Raw genomic sequence first — 15,841 nt, 5'->3', positions numbered from 1 at the left:
ATAGATCAGGCACATTTTTTGAGAATGGGGAAACACAGACATGTTTATATGGAATAGGAAAGCATCAGGAGACAGGGAGAGAATGAAGATCATTAAAAGAGTGAGGATGACGTTGTTTCTAATTCTTCTTTACAACATGACTAATGTGAAAATAGGTTCAATATAAATGTATAAGCCTCTATCAAACTGCACAGTGTCTTGGGGAGGAGAGGGAAGAGATTGGAAGAAAATTTGGAACTCAAAATGCTGAAAACTATAAATAAATAGTGAGGATGATACAGGGAGAAACACTGGAGAAAATGAGTTGGAATGAAATCAGACTACTAAATAGATACTTAAGTATGAATATCTAATTTACCTTGTTTTCTTTGCTAATATAGTCCAGCTGTAAGCACCATGGATGAGTCCAAATTCTGCTTAATATTTGAAAATCCTGGAAGAGTTTTGTTCCTCCTTTTCCTCTTCCTCCTTCTCTAGTACTTCCTGTTCCTGATAATAAAAGGCATGTAAGTTAAAGTTTAAAATGTTCAAATTTTTTCACTAGAGAAAGTCATGAATACCACGGTCTAGAGTTTCAACAAGAATCTAAATATATCATAAATGTTTAATAGATTTGGAGGGAGGTAAAACTATTGACATTAAAAAGATCTTATTACTTGTGACTCAATACTTATTAGAGAAATATATCAAATACAAGACAAGGGTTGCCTATACAGGAAAAGTTGATAAAAGTTTAGGAGTAGGAAAAACAGCAGATGCACAACTGTGTCTAGATCAAGGTTAGAACCTGGAAAATCTAATTGTGAGATGACTCTAGAATACTAGAACGTTTTTATTTGGAATCATTAATTCACTTTACAATTTTTTTCTTTATGATTACATAACTTATTTAATACCATTCTTTCTAAACACTTCCCACCCTTTTACCAGCAATGGCTTTCATTACTATTTTTCACAATTACTTATTTAGGTATAACTTCCTTTCCTCTGTTATTTTTTCTCATACTTTGATCTTTACGAATAAAACGTAAATCCACACTACTATATCTTGGCTAGCTATCATCATCATTATCATCATCATCGCTAGTATTTATATAAAATCTACTATATTCAACACATTGTGCTGAGCACTTTACAAATATCTCATCCGATCCTCAAAACAACTCTAGGAAATAACTTCTTATGCACATTTTGCAATAAGGAAATTAAGGAAGTCAAGCTAAGTGACTTGCCCAGAGTCACAAAGAGAGTAACTATTTAATGCTGGATTTGAACTCAGGTCTTCCTGTCTGTAGGCCCAGCATTCCACCTAGCTCTGCTGAATTCTTATGCCCCAGTGTGATGCCCCAGTAATGGACATTTAGAACTAGTTAGCCTATAAACTGAATATTACCACAACACAGAACCCACCTATCCTCAGCTTTCCTATCACTTATGTGCAACCTTGGTGTCAATTCTCAATTCCTACTCATATATTCCACATGCACAATCACCTTCTAAATCATTTTCACTTCTCTCCAATCTCTTCTATTCTTTTAAACTACATAGATAAATCTCTTATCATCTTTCTATAGCCTTTCAATTGGTCTTACCATTTTACATCTCACCATTCCAATTCAATCTTCACCGAATAGATTATGTATTTGTCATTTGAGAGGTTTTCATAATATCAAATCTATTAATAATAAATTGTTATTTTCTTTGTTACATTTGAAGTTCCAAACTGTCTCCTTCCCTCCTTCCTACTCTGCACTAGAGAAGGACACCATTTGATAGATTTATAAACATATGTAAAACTATACTATACATACTATTATTTGTTACTTCTTACTCCTTCATAGGTCCTCTGTAGTTGATTTGAGTGTTTAACAGTTAACAGCCACGTTGTGCGATGACTAATATTGATAGACTTAGCCCTTCTCATCAGTGCAAGGATCTAAGACATCTCCAAAGGCCTCGTGATGGAAAGTGCTATCCACATCCAAAGAAAGAACTATGGAGTTTGATGCAGATTGAAGCATACTATTTGCTATTTTTTTTCTTTCTGTTGTGTTTTGTTTCCTCTTTCTGGTGGTTCTTCGTATTGGTTCTAATTATTCCTTATAACATCACTAGTGTGAAAAATATGTTTAATAGGAATATATATGTATAGCCTATATCAAACTGCACACCATCTCGGGGAAGGAGGTGAAGAGGGAGGGGGAGAAAAATTTAAAACTCAAAAGCTTATGGAAGTGATTGTTGAAAAATCAAAATAAATTTAAAAAGAGATATTTTCTTCATCTATTAATATAATCAAGCTGAGATATTCCTGATTCACAGTCCATCACTATAAGAGAAAGAGTGCTGGAAGAAAAAGAGGAGAGTGTAGGACAGCAATATGGAGAACAACAACAATTAGGGAAATGATGAATCAACAAAGTAGTATAGTCAGAAGGATAGGGGAAATAGCAAGAAAGGTAATAAGAGAATTAGGCATAGAAGAATCATGACAGAGTCCCATGAAAGGTAAAAAAAAAAAAGAGAGAAAATAATTAGAAGGAGGGAGTAATTAAGTGGTAAAAATATTTCAGAATCAAGAAAGTAGACAAAACCATTGATGAAGCTATGTAACTGCAGGTGAGATAAATTGTCAATCAATAAACATTGATTAAACACCTATTATTTGCTAGGTATTATGCTAAGAACTAAGAATGCAAAGAAAGGTAAAAGACAATCCTTTCTCTCAAAAACTTGTAGTCTAAAGGCAGAAGTAACTTGCAAATAATTTATATATTGGAAAAATTTGAAAATAATGACTAGTGGGAAGGCAGTAGAAATTAAGAAGGATCAGGAAAGGTCTCTTGTGGGAGGTGAGATTTTAGGAGGGATTTGAAGAAAACTAGGGTTATAGATGCAGAAAGCATGCCAAACCTGGAGAACGCAGAGAGAAAATGCCAAGAGTCAGAAGAATGAATGTACTGACCAAAGAACAGGACGATGTTAATGACTGAAGAGCACAGGGAGGGGACTGACAAACTGAATGATTAGAGAGGCCAGGTTATAAAAGGCTTTAAATATCAAATTATAAAGAATTTGGGGAAAAAAGAACTCCAAGATTTATGTATGTAAAGGGAAATAATTAAGGCCACAAGGAAAAAATGCAAAATGACAATTTAAAATATGTGATCACTAAAAGATGTCAAACTCTGCAATTTTAAAAATAAAATAATCATTTTAGAGACTAGATAATGGCACATATATCTCCTTTAGTCTATGAAAAAAATAGACTATAGGAATTAAGACACAATGTTGCATACGCTATCAGTAGGTTTTGCTTAAATATCTTCTTCGTCATTTGAGAGGTTTTCACTTTTTGTGAATCTTCAATAACTTTTATTAATTTCTACTATTTTCATATTTTGATATAAGTATGCCTCTGGTAAAAATATGCCATGATAGCCAGGTCCAAAATTTCCTTACTCGTTTATCTATATGAATACTCTACAACACATTTTAGGATTCTAGTAGAGTAACATTTCCCTAACGATTAAACATATGAAATGTTTAATAACTCCAGATACAGTATATATTCACAATCAGAAAACCTACCTTTCTTTACCTGAATTTTGTTAGCACTTTAATAATTTCCCCTTTTTCTACCAATTTATTTCTGAAAATTTTTTTATCAGAATATCCTGTGTCTGTTTTCTACGGAAAATTATTAATTACTAAAAACAAATCTTGTTTTTCTATCAGTACAAGGTTTGTAGTTATGATAATTTTTGAAACAGAATCTGTTTTAAAATAAAGATTTAAAATATTTTTAAAGCCCTTGTTTGTGGAATACTTCTGAACTGCCTATATAGTTGCAAAACAGGTTATAACCATTATAGTCTACCAAGTGTTTCCTAGTTTACCTTTCTTTCCAAAAGTTTCACACAAAACTGTCATCAAATCCCTTATGTTAAGTTCATCATTACTACAAAATACAGTCAGATTATAGTCACAATGTGTTATTTCAGAATGATTTGCACATACAAAAGACGTTAAATTTTTCTTACTGGGAGCTTGCTTCATTCTGTACTTATTTCTGCACTATTCCTAAAATGAGGATGGTATGAGATACGACCAAATATATTTTTTAATTTTATTAATTTATTTTGATTTATCAAGAATCACTTCCACATGCTTTTGAGTTGAAAATTTTTCTCCCCCTTCCTCCCCCCCACTCTCCCCAAGGCGGCGCACAATCTGATACAGGCTGTACATTTACATACCCATTAAACATATTTTCACATTAGTAAAGTTGTAAGTAAAAATTAAAACCAATAGGAAGAACTATCAGAAAAATGAAACAAAACTCAACAGAAAGTAAAAATAAGTGGTAGCGATTCAACTTCTGTAGTTCTTTCTTTGGATGTGGACAGCATTTTCCATCCCGAGGTTCTGGAGATGTCTTAGATCCTCGTAATGCTGAGAAGGGTTCAGTTTAACAATCTTAGTCACTGCATAACGTGGCTGTTATTGTGTACAAAGTCCTCTTGGTTCTGCTCACTTCACTCAGCATCAGACCATATAAGTCTTTCCAGGTTTTTCTGAAGTCAGCCTGTTCATCATTTCTTATAGCACAATAGTATTCCATTACATTCATATACCACAACTTGCTCAGCCATTCCCCAATGGATGGGCATCCTCTCAATTTCCAATTCTTTGCCACCACAAAAAGAGCTGCTATGAATATTTTTGTACATGTGGGTCTTTTTCCCATTTGTTTGATCTCTTTGGGATATAGCCCTAGAAGTGCTATTGCTGGATCAAAGGGTATGCACAGTTTTGTAGCCCTTGGGGCATAGTTCCAAATTGTTCTCCAAAATGCTTGGATCATTTCACAACTCCACCAACAATGTATTAGTGTTCCAATTTTCCCACATCCTCTCCAACATTTATCATTTTCCTGTTTTGTCGTGTTGGTCAATCTGATACATGTGATGTGGTACCTCAGAGTTGTTTTGATTTGCATTTCTCTAATCAATAACGATTTAGAGCATCCTCTGACCATTTCTCAATTGGGGAATGGCTTGTGTTCTTATAAATTTGTCTTAATTCTCTATATATTTTAGAAATGAGGCCTTTATCAGAAAGACTGGTTGTAAAAATTCTTTCCCAATTTTCTACCTTCCTTCTAATCTTAGTTGCATTGGCTTTGTTTGTGCAAAAACTTTTCAATTTAATGTAATCAAAATTATCCATTTTGCTTTTCATAATGTTCTCTATCTCCTGTTTGGTCATGAATTCTTCTGTTCTCCATAGATCTGATAGGTAAACTATTCCTTGTTCTCCCAGTTTACTTATGGTATCAGCCTTTATATCTAAGTCATGAACCCATTTTGACTTTATTTTGGTATATGTGAGATTTGGGTCTATGCCTAGTTTCTGCCATACTCTTTTCCAGTTTTCCCAGCAGTTTTTTTCAAAGAGTGGGTTCTTATCCCAGAAGCTGGGGTCTTTGGGTTTATCAAATAATAGATTACTATAGTCATTGACTACTGTGTCTTGCATATTTAACCTATTCCACTGATCCACCTCCCTATTTCTTAGCCAGTACCAAGCAGTTTTGATGATTGCTGCTTTATAATACAATTTAAGATCTGGAATTGCTAGGCCACCTTCCCCTGCATTTCTTTTCATTAGTTCCTTTGATATTCTGGACCTTTTGTTTTTCCAAATGAATCTTGTTATTATTTTTTCTAACTCTATAAAATAATTTTGGTAGTTTGATTGGTATGGCACTGAATAAGTAAATTAGCTTAGGTAGGATTGTCATTTTTATTATATTAGCTCGGCCTACCCATGAGCAACTGATTTTTCCAATTATTTAGATCTGATTTTATTTGTGTGAAAAGTGTTTTGTAATTGTGTTCATAGAGTTCCTGGGTTTGTTTGGAGGTAGACTCCTAAATATTTTATAATGTCTACAGTAAGTTTAAATGGGATTTCTCTTTCTATCTCTTGCTGTTGGGCTTTGTTGGTAATATATAGAAATGCTGATGATTTATGTGGGTTTATTTTATAGCCTGCAACTTTGCTAAAGTTGTTTATTATTTCAAGTAGTTTTTTACTTGATTCTCTAGGATTCTCTAAGTATATCATCATGTCATCTGCAAAGAGTGATAGCTTTTCTTCTTTGCCTATTCTAATGCCTTCAATTTCTTTTTCTTCTCTTATTGCTAAAGCTAAGGTTTCCAGTACAATATTGAATAACAGTGGTGATAATGGACATCCTTGTTTCACCCCGATCTTATTGGAAATGCTTCTAGCCTGTCCCCATTACATATAATGCTTGCTGAAGGTTTTAGATAATGCTATTTATTATTTTAAGGAAGACTCCATTTATACCTATGCTTTCTAGTGTTTTTAATAGGAATGGGTGTTGTATTTTATCAAAAGCTTTTTCTGCATCTATTGAGATGATCATGTGGTTTCTGTTGGTTTTGTGTTGATATGCTCAATGATGCTGATAGTTTTCCTAATATTGAACCAACCCTGCATTCCTGGTATAAATCCTACCTGGTCATAGTGTATTATTCTTGTGATAAGTTGCTGCAATCTACTTGCTAGTATTTTGTTTAAAATTTTTGCATCTATATTCATTAGAGAAATTGGTCTATAATTTTCTTTCTCTATTTTGACTCTTCCTGGTTTAGGTATCAACACCATATTTGTATCAAAAAAGAATTTGGTAAGACTCCTTCTTCACCTATTTTCCCAAATAGTCTATATAGTATTGGAATTAATTGTTCTTTAAATGTTTGATAGAATTCGCATGTAAATCCATCTGGCCCTGGAGATTTTTTCCTAGGGAGTTCATCAATGGCTTGTTCAATTTTTTTTCTGAGATGGGGTTATTTAAGTATTTTACTTCCTCTTCGGTTAATCTGGGCAATTTATATTTTTGTAAATATGTATCCATTTCACTAAGATTGTCAAATTTGTTGGCATATAGTTGGGCAAAATAATTCCTAATTATTGTTTTAATTTCCTCTTCCTTGGTGGTAGCTTCACCCTTTTCATTCTTGATACTAGTAATTTGGTTTTCTTCTTTTTTTTTTAATTAAATTAACCAAAGGCTTATCTATTTTATTGGTTTTTTCATAAAACCAGCTCTTAGTTTTATTTATTAGTTCAATAGTTTTCTTAATTTCAATTTTATAATTTTTCCTTTGGTTTTCAATATTTCTAATTTGGTGTTTAGTTGATGATTTTTAATTTGTTCTTTTTCTAGTTTTTTTAGTTGTATGCCCAATTCATTAATCTCCTCTTTTTCTATTTTATTTATGTAAGCATTTAGAGATATAAAACTTCCCCTAAGAACTGCTTTCACTGCATCCCATAGGTTTTGGTATGTTGTCTCATTATTGTCATTCTCTTGAATGAAATTATTGATTGTTTCTATGATTTGTTGTTTGACCCAATCATTTTTTAGGATTAGATTATTTAGTTTCCAATTATTTTTTAGTCTATCTTTCCATGGCCCTTTATTACATATAATTTTTATTGCATCATGATCTGAAAAGGATGCATTTAATATTTCTGCCTTTCTGCATTGGATTGTGAGGTTTTTATGCCCTAGTACATGGTCAATTTTTGTGTATGTGCCATGTACTGCAGAAAAAAGTATATTCCTTTCTATCCCCATTCAGTTTTCTCCAGAGGTCTATCATACCTAACTTTTCTAATGTTCTATTCACCTCCTTAACTTCTTTCTTGTTTATTTTGTGGTTAGACTTATCTAGTGCAGAGGGGAGGTTCAGGTCCCCCACTAGTATAGTTTTGCTGTCTATTTCTTCCTGTAACTCCCTGAACTTCTCCTCTAAGAATTTGGATGCTATACCATTTGGTGCATATATGTTTAGTAATGATATTACTTCATTGTCTATGGTGCCTTTTAGCAGGATGTAGTTTCCTTCCTTATCTCTTTTGATTAGATCTATTTTTGCTTTTGCTTTGTCTGAGATCAGGATTGCTACCCCTGCTTTTTTACTTCAGCTGACGCATAATATATTCTGCTCCAGCCTTTTACCTTTACCCTGTATGTGTCACTCTTTTTCAAATGTGTTTCCTGTAAACAACATATTGTAGGATTATGGTTTTTAATCCATTCTGCAATCCGTTTCCTTTTATGGGAGAGTTCATCCCATTCACATTCACAGTTATGATTACTATCTGTGTCTTTTTCTCCATCCTTTTCCCCCATTTATGCTTTTCTTTCTCCTTTTTCCTTTCCCCCCTTCACTAGTGTTTTGCTTTTGACCACCGCCTCCTTCAGTCCCTCCCCCTTTTATTATCCCTTTCCCTTTTCTTCCCCTTTAGTCTTACTGCTTCTTCCCTCCCTTCTTTCCCCCCTCCCTTTTCTTTCCCTTTTCCCTCCTACTGCCTATAGGGCAAGTTAGATTTCTATACCTAACTGATTATTTATGCCCTTCTTGAGCCAAATCTGATGAGAGTAAGGTTCAAACAATGCTCCCCCCTCCCTTCTTTCCCTCTGCTAATAGGATTTTGTGTCTTTTCCTGTAATGTAATTTACCCTTGTCTGCCTCCTCCTTTCTCAGTACATTTTCTAAGATCAGATTGATCCACTTATTTGGATCCATTTAACCCACTTGATTAGATTTTTTTTATCATTACATCAAAGTCAACTAATATCCACCCTCTTTATGTATACTCCTTTAACAAGGTGTAATAACAATACAGTTCTCAAGGGTTGCAAGTCTCATATTCCCTTGTAGGGTTTAAACCCCCCCCTTATTAACAACATATTGTATCTTCTGTCCCATTTACCTTTTTAAGTCCTTCTTGAGTCCTGTACTTGAAGATCAAATTTTTTGTTGAGCTCTGGTCTTTTTATCAGGAAAGTTTGGAAGTCTCCTATTTGTTGAATATCCACCTCCTCCCTTGAAAAATGATGCTCATTTTTGCTGGGTAATTGATCCTTGGCTGCATTCCAAGCTCCTTTGCCTTACAGAATATCATGTTCCATGCCCTGCGTCTTTTAATGTAGAAGCTGCAAGGTCCTGTGTAATCCTGACTGTGGTTCCATGATATTTAAATTGTTTCTTTCTGGCTGCTTGCAGCACCTTCTCTTTCATCTGGTAATTTTGGAATTTTGCTATTATTTCCTTGGGTTGTCAATTTGGGATCTCTTTCAGGTGGTGATCGTGGATTCTTTCTATGGTTATTTTCCCTTCTGGTTCTAGGACTTCAGGGCAGTTTTCCTTTATGATTTCCTGAAAGATACTGTCCAGGCTCTTTTTTTCATCATGATTTTCAGGTAGTCCAATAATTTTTAAATTGTCTCTCCTGAGTCGATTTTCCAGGTCGTTGTTTTACTGATGAGGTATTTTACATTTTCATCTATTTTTTCATTTTTTTGTTTCTGTTTGACTGATTCTTGCTCTCTCATAGAGACATTAGTTTCCATTTGTCCAATTCTAGTTTTTAACAGATTGTTTTCTTCTGTTAGTTTTTGTACTTCCTTCTTCAATTGGCCAATTGTGTTTTTTAGGGACTTGTTTTCTTCAGTGTATTTTTTTTCCAATTGGCCAATTGTATTTTTGAAGGACTCTTCTACCTCTCTCATTTGACTATTAAAATCCTTCTTGAGCTCTTCTAAGAAGGCTTTTTGGGCTTCAGACCAGTTCATATTCCCTTTTGTTGTTGCAGATGTGGGTTTGTTGACAATGTTGTCCTCTTCAGAATTTCTGTCTTGATCTTCACTCTTCTCATAATATGAATCTATGGTACATTTCTTTTTACTCATGGTGTTTCTTTATTCCCTGGCCTTTAAAGAGATTGAGCTCTCCTGCTGGGGAACAGAGGGTACTGACCCAAGCTTCTTGTGTTGGGAGCCTAGGTCTTGGTCACTGGCTTTGTGTGCTGGGGCCTCTTATGCTGGCAATTGGAGGCTGTAGGTTTCTGGCAGCTTACCTCGTGTTGGGCTGGAATCAGCAAGGCTGGAACTTTCAGGCAATTCTAGGTTGCCTGCTTTTCCTTTCCTTTAGCTTTCTTCAGCTCCTTTTAGATGGGTGCTGCAGGGTGTTATCTGCCTGGGGCCCCCTGCAGTGTTGTCTCCCTTTTCTGCTAATGCACTGGGAGATTCCTTTGGGGAGTGCCAGGCACCTGGTGGTTTTCTGAGCTGGTTTCCACCGGTTCCCCCACCCTCACTGAGGCACTCGGAGGTCCAGGTGTTGGTGTTTGCCTGCTCTACCACCTGGGCTTCAGGATTTCTTCACAATTGGAGGCTCAGGGCTCTGACAGCTCACCTGGTGTTGGGTTGGAATCAGCAAGGCTGGGGCTTTAGGAAGCCTTTAGGTTGTTTTCTTCACCTCCTTTCAGATGAATGTGCAGGGTACTTATTGCCTGGGGCCCCTTGTAGTTCTGCCTCCCTTATTTTTGCTGAGGCACTGGGAGACCCTTTGCTGGGCTGCTGCACTGCTGCTCCCTGTCTTTCTTCTAGTTCAGGTGTTCCAGGGTTTTTTTCTGGGGTGATATTTTCTGTGTTTTCAGAGGTTGATAGGGGAGAGTGAGAGCAACTACCTTTTCACTCCACCATCTTGGCTCCCGGAAGGGGAAGTCTCCAAATTTTTTAAATAACACTTTTATTTGAGGAACAAATAAACCCTTACAAATTAACATGAAAGAATAATCACACAAATTAATTTTTTTTTTACCTGTGAAGTGATCCAAATAGTACTGGTAAAGCTTGCACTGAATAGAAGTCATTCTTACTGCTAATACATACTCATGTTTGGGTGGTAAAAACTCTGCTAATGTTGTGCAATCTTTCCTCTGTAAGATAAAGAAATGAAAATAAATTATGCTCTCATACTAGTAATTAATTCAGGTATATTCCAAACTCCAAAATAGCCTAACTCTCAAGCTTATAATCTCTTTAACATAATCAATCACTGGTTCTCTTAGATTTAACTTTTAAAAATGATCTTTTCTGTACTAATAAAAAAAAAACAACCTGAGTCCAGTGAAAATAAATTCTTTTTTCACTATCCAACAAATGGTCCCTTCTGACCTAATTTTCACCATACACATAGTTCTTCATTTTCTATTATCTTGCATTTCATAAATTTATTATATTATCTGTATTTAAAATTTCTCATGAAGACATACCAAATTTTGACTCCCCAAATGGTTCTCTGCCTTCACTTTTCACATCAACAAAACTGATAGATTTCAGACTGGTGGCTTTTAGTATTTAGTAGTCAATGTTGTGGTACCTACAACAGTGCTAGGCTGCTTTTTTCTATAGGGATTCTTTTGCAGAGGCTGTCCACATGGTTTTGTGTTTTAGAAAGTCATAAGATGGTCAGTCTGTCAGTTGGTCAACAAACATTTATTAAGAGTCCATCATGTGGCAGGCAATGTGCTGGGTCTACAACAAAGAGGCAAAATAACAGTCCCTGCCCTTAAAGAGTTCACAATCTAAGAAAGAAAAAAGAAGCTAACAATATTGTCAAAACCAGAAATGTACACAATAAATATGGAAATTATTCAAAGAGGAAAGGCAACATAATTGAGAATTGGAAAAGATTTCCTATAGAAGATGGGATTTTAGCTGCAACAGAGAGTAATAAATCTCTAACGTTTATACTATATGCCAAGCCTAAAGCACTAAGCACTCTACATATATTATCTCCTTTGATCCTCACAACAAGCCTGTAAGCACATTTTACTACTGAGGAAACAAAGGCAAACAGAGGTGAAGTAACTTTCTAAGAGTCCAAGGTAGTAAGAATTCAAGGGTGAATTTGATTTCAAGTCCAAGGGAGCCAAGGTCCTTAACTGAGATAAAGAAACTTTAAAAATTATTACTCTGAGACTAACCATCCCAATCAAAAGTACAGCAGAAGGTATAAAATGTCCAAAGCTAGAGAGATGAGTAAATCAAAGAAAGCTTTCATCAGCATAAATATACATACATATGTATGTGTATGTACATAAAAACTAGAGATGCCCACAATAAATAAGCAAATTAGTCATAATGATTACAAAAATATTCAATGGAGTTCCAACTATCTAGCATGAATACCTGGGTTAAATAAGGAAAGAGTCTTTTGACTAAAAGGCCTGGAGGAAAGAATGGTAACTGAATTTACAAGAGCATTGAGGGAAAAAAAAGAAATCTAAGATTCTGATGTAAAAAACTAGTAAAATGGAAAATGGGCCAAGGAGAAATAATTTAAGACTCATTCAACTCCCTAAAAACCATAACCAAAAAAAAAAAAGATCAACATACTATAATTTGAGAAACCATGAGTAAAACTACCCTAATCTATTAGAACAAGAGAGCAAAGAGAAAAAGAATACTCCAATCATTTCCTGAAAGTAATCTCAAACAGAAAATCTCACAAATGCCAAAATTCATAAAGTCCATGTCAAACAAAAAATGCTTCATCCAGAAAGAACCAGTTCACACACTACTTATGATTCCACAAGATCTGGCAGCTACTGATAAATTTTGTGAGAAAACATGGAATACCTAAAAGGCAAAAGATACAGTCTTACACGATCTACCCTGCAAAGCTGAATATGATTCTATGGGAGAAAAATGGACTTTAATTGAAGTGAGGCTTTTTCAAGTCATGAGCTAGTTTGATCTAAAAAGAGAGGGGCCCCAAATTTTTACTATGAAAATTAAAAAATGAGGTTTTTCAGAAAAAAAATGAATAAAGGAAATTACTGGAAACTAACTATTCTGACCTATGTCCTGAAATGTAAAATAAAAAACAAAACAAAACTACAATCTTGATTGCTTGGCCATCACTTCCTGACAAATAGAGGGAGAATAAATGGAAGTAGTGTCAGATTGTATGGTCTTGGGCTCAAATCTCTGCACATGGTGACATCAGCCATGAAATTAAAAGAGACTGCTCCTTGGAAAGAAAGGCACATCTAGGCAGCAGGCTGAAAAGCAGAGGCATTACCCTGCTGACCCTTCCATATAGTGAAAACTATGGTTTTTCCAGGAGCAATGTGAGAATTGGAACTATAAAGAAAGCTGTGCTCCACAAAATCAACACTTTCAGATTTTGGTACTGGAGAAGACTTTCCAGAGTCCCTTGGACAACAAGGAAACCAAATCATTCAACACTTAAATTAACTAATTCTGGCTATTCACTGGAAGGCCAAATACTGAAGCTGGTTAGAATACTGCCATGCAAACAACGAACATAAACTTGGATAGAGTTTGAGAGATAATGGATGACAGAAGGGCCATATTCTATGGGGTCAGGAAAAGTCTGACTGATAAATACTAACACAATTGACAACTTAAATGCAGTACATGGATATTTACAAACATATAAATAAAATTTTGACTTAATTTTAAGTCTTATCTCAAATTCCATCTACTACCTGAAGCCTTTCCTGGTCTCTCCTCCTTCGCTCTCCATCCCCCACTACTAATACCTTCCTTTTTGAAATTATTCCTTTTTTTACATTGTTTATATATCTCAAATATAGTTTCCTTGTTAGAATGGCAATTTCTTGATTTTGGGATGGTGGCTATGTGTCTCCGCAATACAATACCTGACACATGGAAAGTGCTTAATAAATGCTTGTTAACTTGACTATCTGATGTCGCTTCTCTTTCACTTGGTGTGTCTACTCTTAGGATGTAGCAGGCTGTCCTGGATCAGGGTACTGGGTGGCTAAGAAGCCTAGTTTTTTATTCCTCCCTTCATCCATCCAGCTCCTTGATCAAAATTCAGAGAGCTACATGGTCTTCTGTGTCCTTTTCCACTTCTGTTCTCACCCCTGGGTTGCTTGGGCAGGACAGATGGTGTTGAACTCCTTGAAGTTTACAGGTTCAAGGTGATGAATAATTGAATGAATGGACATATTTGTTAAATACTTGCCATATGTGCAAAGCACTAGGGATACAAATAGATATACATATATATATATATATACACACACATATATATATGTATATATATAATATATATATATATATATTATATATATATATATATATATATATATATAATATATATTATATATATTATGTATGTATATGTAAGACTTCAGTTCCAAGTCAGATTGAAAAGTCCCACAGTCCTTAGGGTGCAACAGGAAAACAGATGGCAATGCCTATTCTTTAATGTCTTTCTACTGATAAAAAAAAACTTGTCAGTTTCTAATGTTTAACAATCTGACAGTGCCAAAAATTTTGGTAAAAATAACTTTTTCTCCAACCAAAAGTAGGATATATTGTATAAGAGATTATTATTCATTTATCAATTAGACTATCTAGCCACCTTTCTTTGTCCTTGAATTGAGCCTGAGAACTCAACTTTCCCTCTCAGATTAAAGTTACAATTAATGGGAAAAACTAGGAAAATACTAAAACATCAGGTGTTATCTGAACCAAGTTGTCTTGAAGGAAGTTCTAAGAGATACAGTGCCCCTGAAGTGTCTCTGCACCACCAAGGAAAACCATTATCTTCCTAACAAAGCTTTCTGGAGAATCTGCTAATTCAGGTCCACTCACAATGTCTACAATATGCTGAGAGGAGTTACTAGCACCAGTTTCCTTCATGTAACCAATCATGCTGTCCCAACACCTATGACTATCTACCCTAACTGTCTTTCCTTACCTATCCAACTATGTCCTTTGTTCTCTTGAATTTCCCAAAACTAACTAATTACCTTGGGGTCTTTGTCACTGAGAAAAGCAACTGATTCAACTCACTGCTTACTGCTAGTCTAATAAATTGATCATGCTTGGACCTTTGCCTTTCTTACTTTATACTTCAGATGTAACAACATATCATGAAGAGGTTGCAAGCAAAATTACAGATTTTTCAACTAAAACTGACTGAGTATAGATGAATATATATTTTACATCTACCTGAACACAGCCAGCTAACATTTCATAGAGAATATGGGCACGCTTTTTCATTACTTGAACATTTGTCGTGGTGGAATCTGCACACTGGCCATTTTGAATTGGATTTATGAATCGATTCCTAAATTCCGTAACAGAACCAAGAAGATTCTCTTTGACAAAATTAACCATACAGTGATCTAAGAGAAGAAAAATAAATTGTCATTGCAAATATATCACATTTTATTCAACCAATTTTATATCATTAATGCAATAATGATGAACAAAGTTTTTTTAAATAAATGAGATCTGATGAAATGTGATAATTCAATTAGCACTTGCCAAATAATTATTTAACAATCCAACTATTTTTGAAGATGTTGGTAAGCACATTTTTTAGAAATAGTTCAGAAAATTTAATGATAAGTAAAACTTTAATAATATTTTTAAAACACAAAGACATAATTTAAGACAAATTTTAACAGAAATAAATGTTATAATAATTGAAATAATTCAGACAAGTTAATAAATAAAAGAAAAAAATTCTAAAAAGACTGTAGGTAAAGAGATTAGGAACATAAATCATATCCATGCTGAAAAAATAGCTCAAAATAACTCAAAAGAGGACAGTAACTTACATTCCGTTAGATTATTTTGTAGAGGTGTTCCTGTTAAAATAATTCGTCTTTTTGAACGAATCAAATTGATAGCTTTGGATACAGCTGAAGCTTCATTTTTTAGTATATGACCTTCATCACACACAACAAAATCCGGGCCTACCAAAAAATTTTTTACTATTATTTAACTCTCACAAAATTTGTATCAACTAATGTTCATCTAAGATCAACTGCACAATGGAGCAATGCTTAAATATTGAAAAGCTATGCTAGAGAGCCACATTTGCCAAATGAGCAGAAATATCAATGGATTAAAAGTAAGAATATCTTAACTAAGGCTTAT

At 34.5% G+C, this 15,841-nt stretch overlaps 1 protein-coding gene across 1 annotated transcript; it reads right to left on the bottom strand.

The window, feature by feature from the left end:
- Window positions 1–298: 298 nt before the first annotated feature.
- LOC110204675 (transcriptional regulator ATRX-like) lies at window positions 299–15,657 on the bottom strand (the record flags this gene model as incomplete). The annotated part of the gene is made up of 4 exons (XM_020980787.2): window positions 299–489; window positions 10,710–10,827; window positions 14,906–15,081; window positions 15,520–15,657. Coding segments are annotated over 4 exons (572 nt in total), but the record flags the coding sequence as incomplete, so codon positions are not given.
- Between the last annotated feature and the right edge of the window lie 184 nt (window positions 15,658–15,841).

This window comes from Phascolarctos cinereus, unplaced genomic scaffold, assembly GCF_003287225.1.
Source record: "Phascolarctos cinereus isolate Bilbo 61053 unplaced genomic scaffold, phaCin_HiC Scaffold_859;HRSCAF=1511, whole genome shotgun sequence".
Taxonomy (NCBI): Eukaryota; Metazoa; Chordata; class Mammalia; order Diprotodontia; family Phascolarctidae; genus Phascolarctos; species Phascolarctos cinereus.
This window is presented reverse-complemented; position numbering and strand designations above follow the sequence as displayed.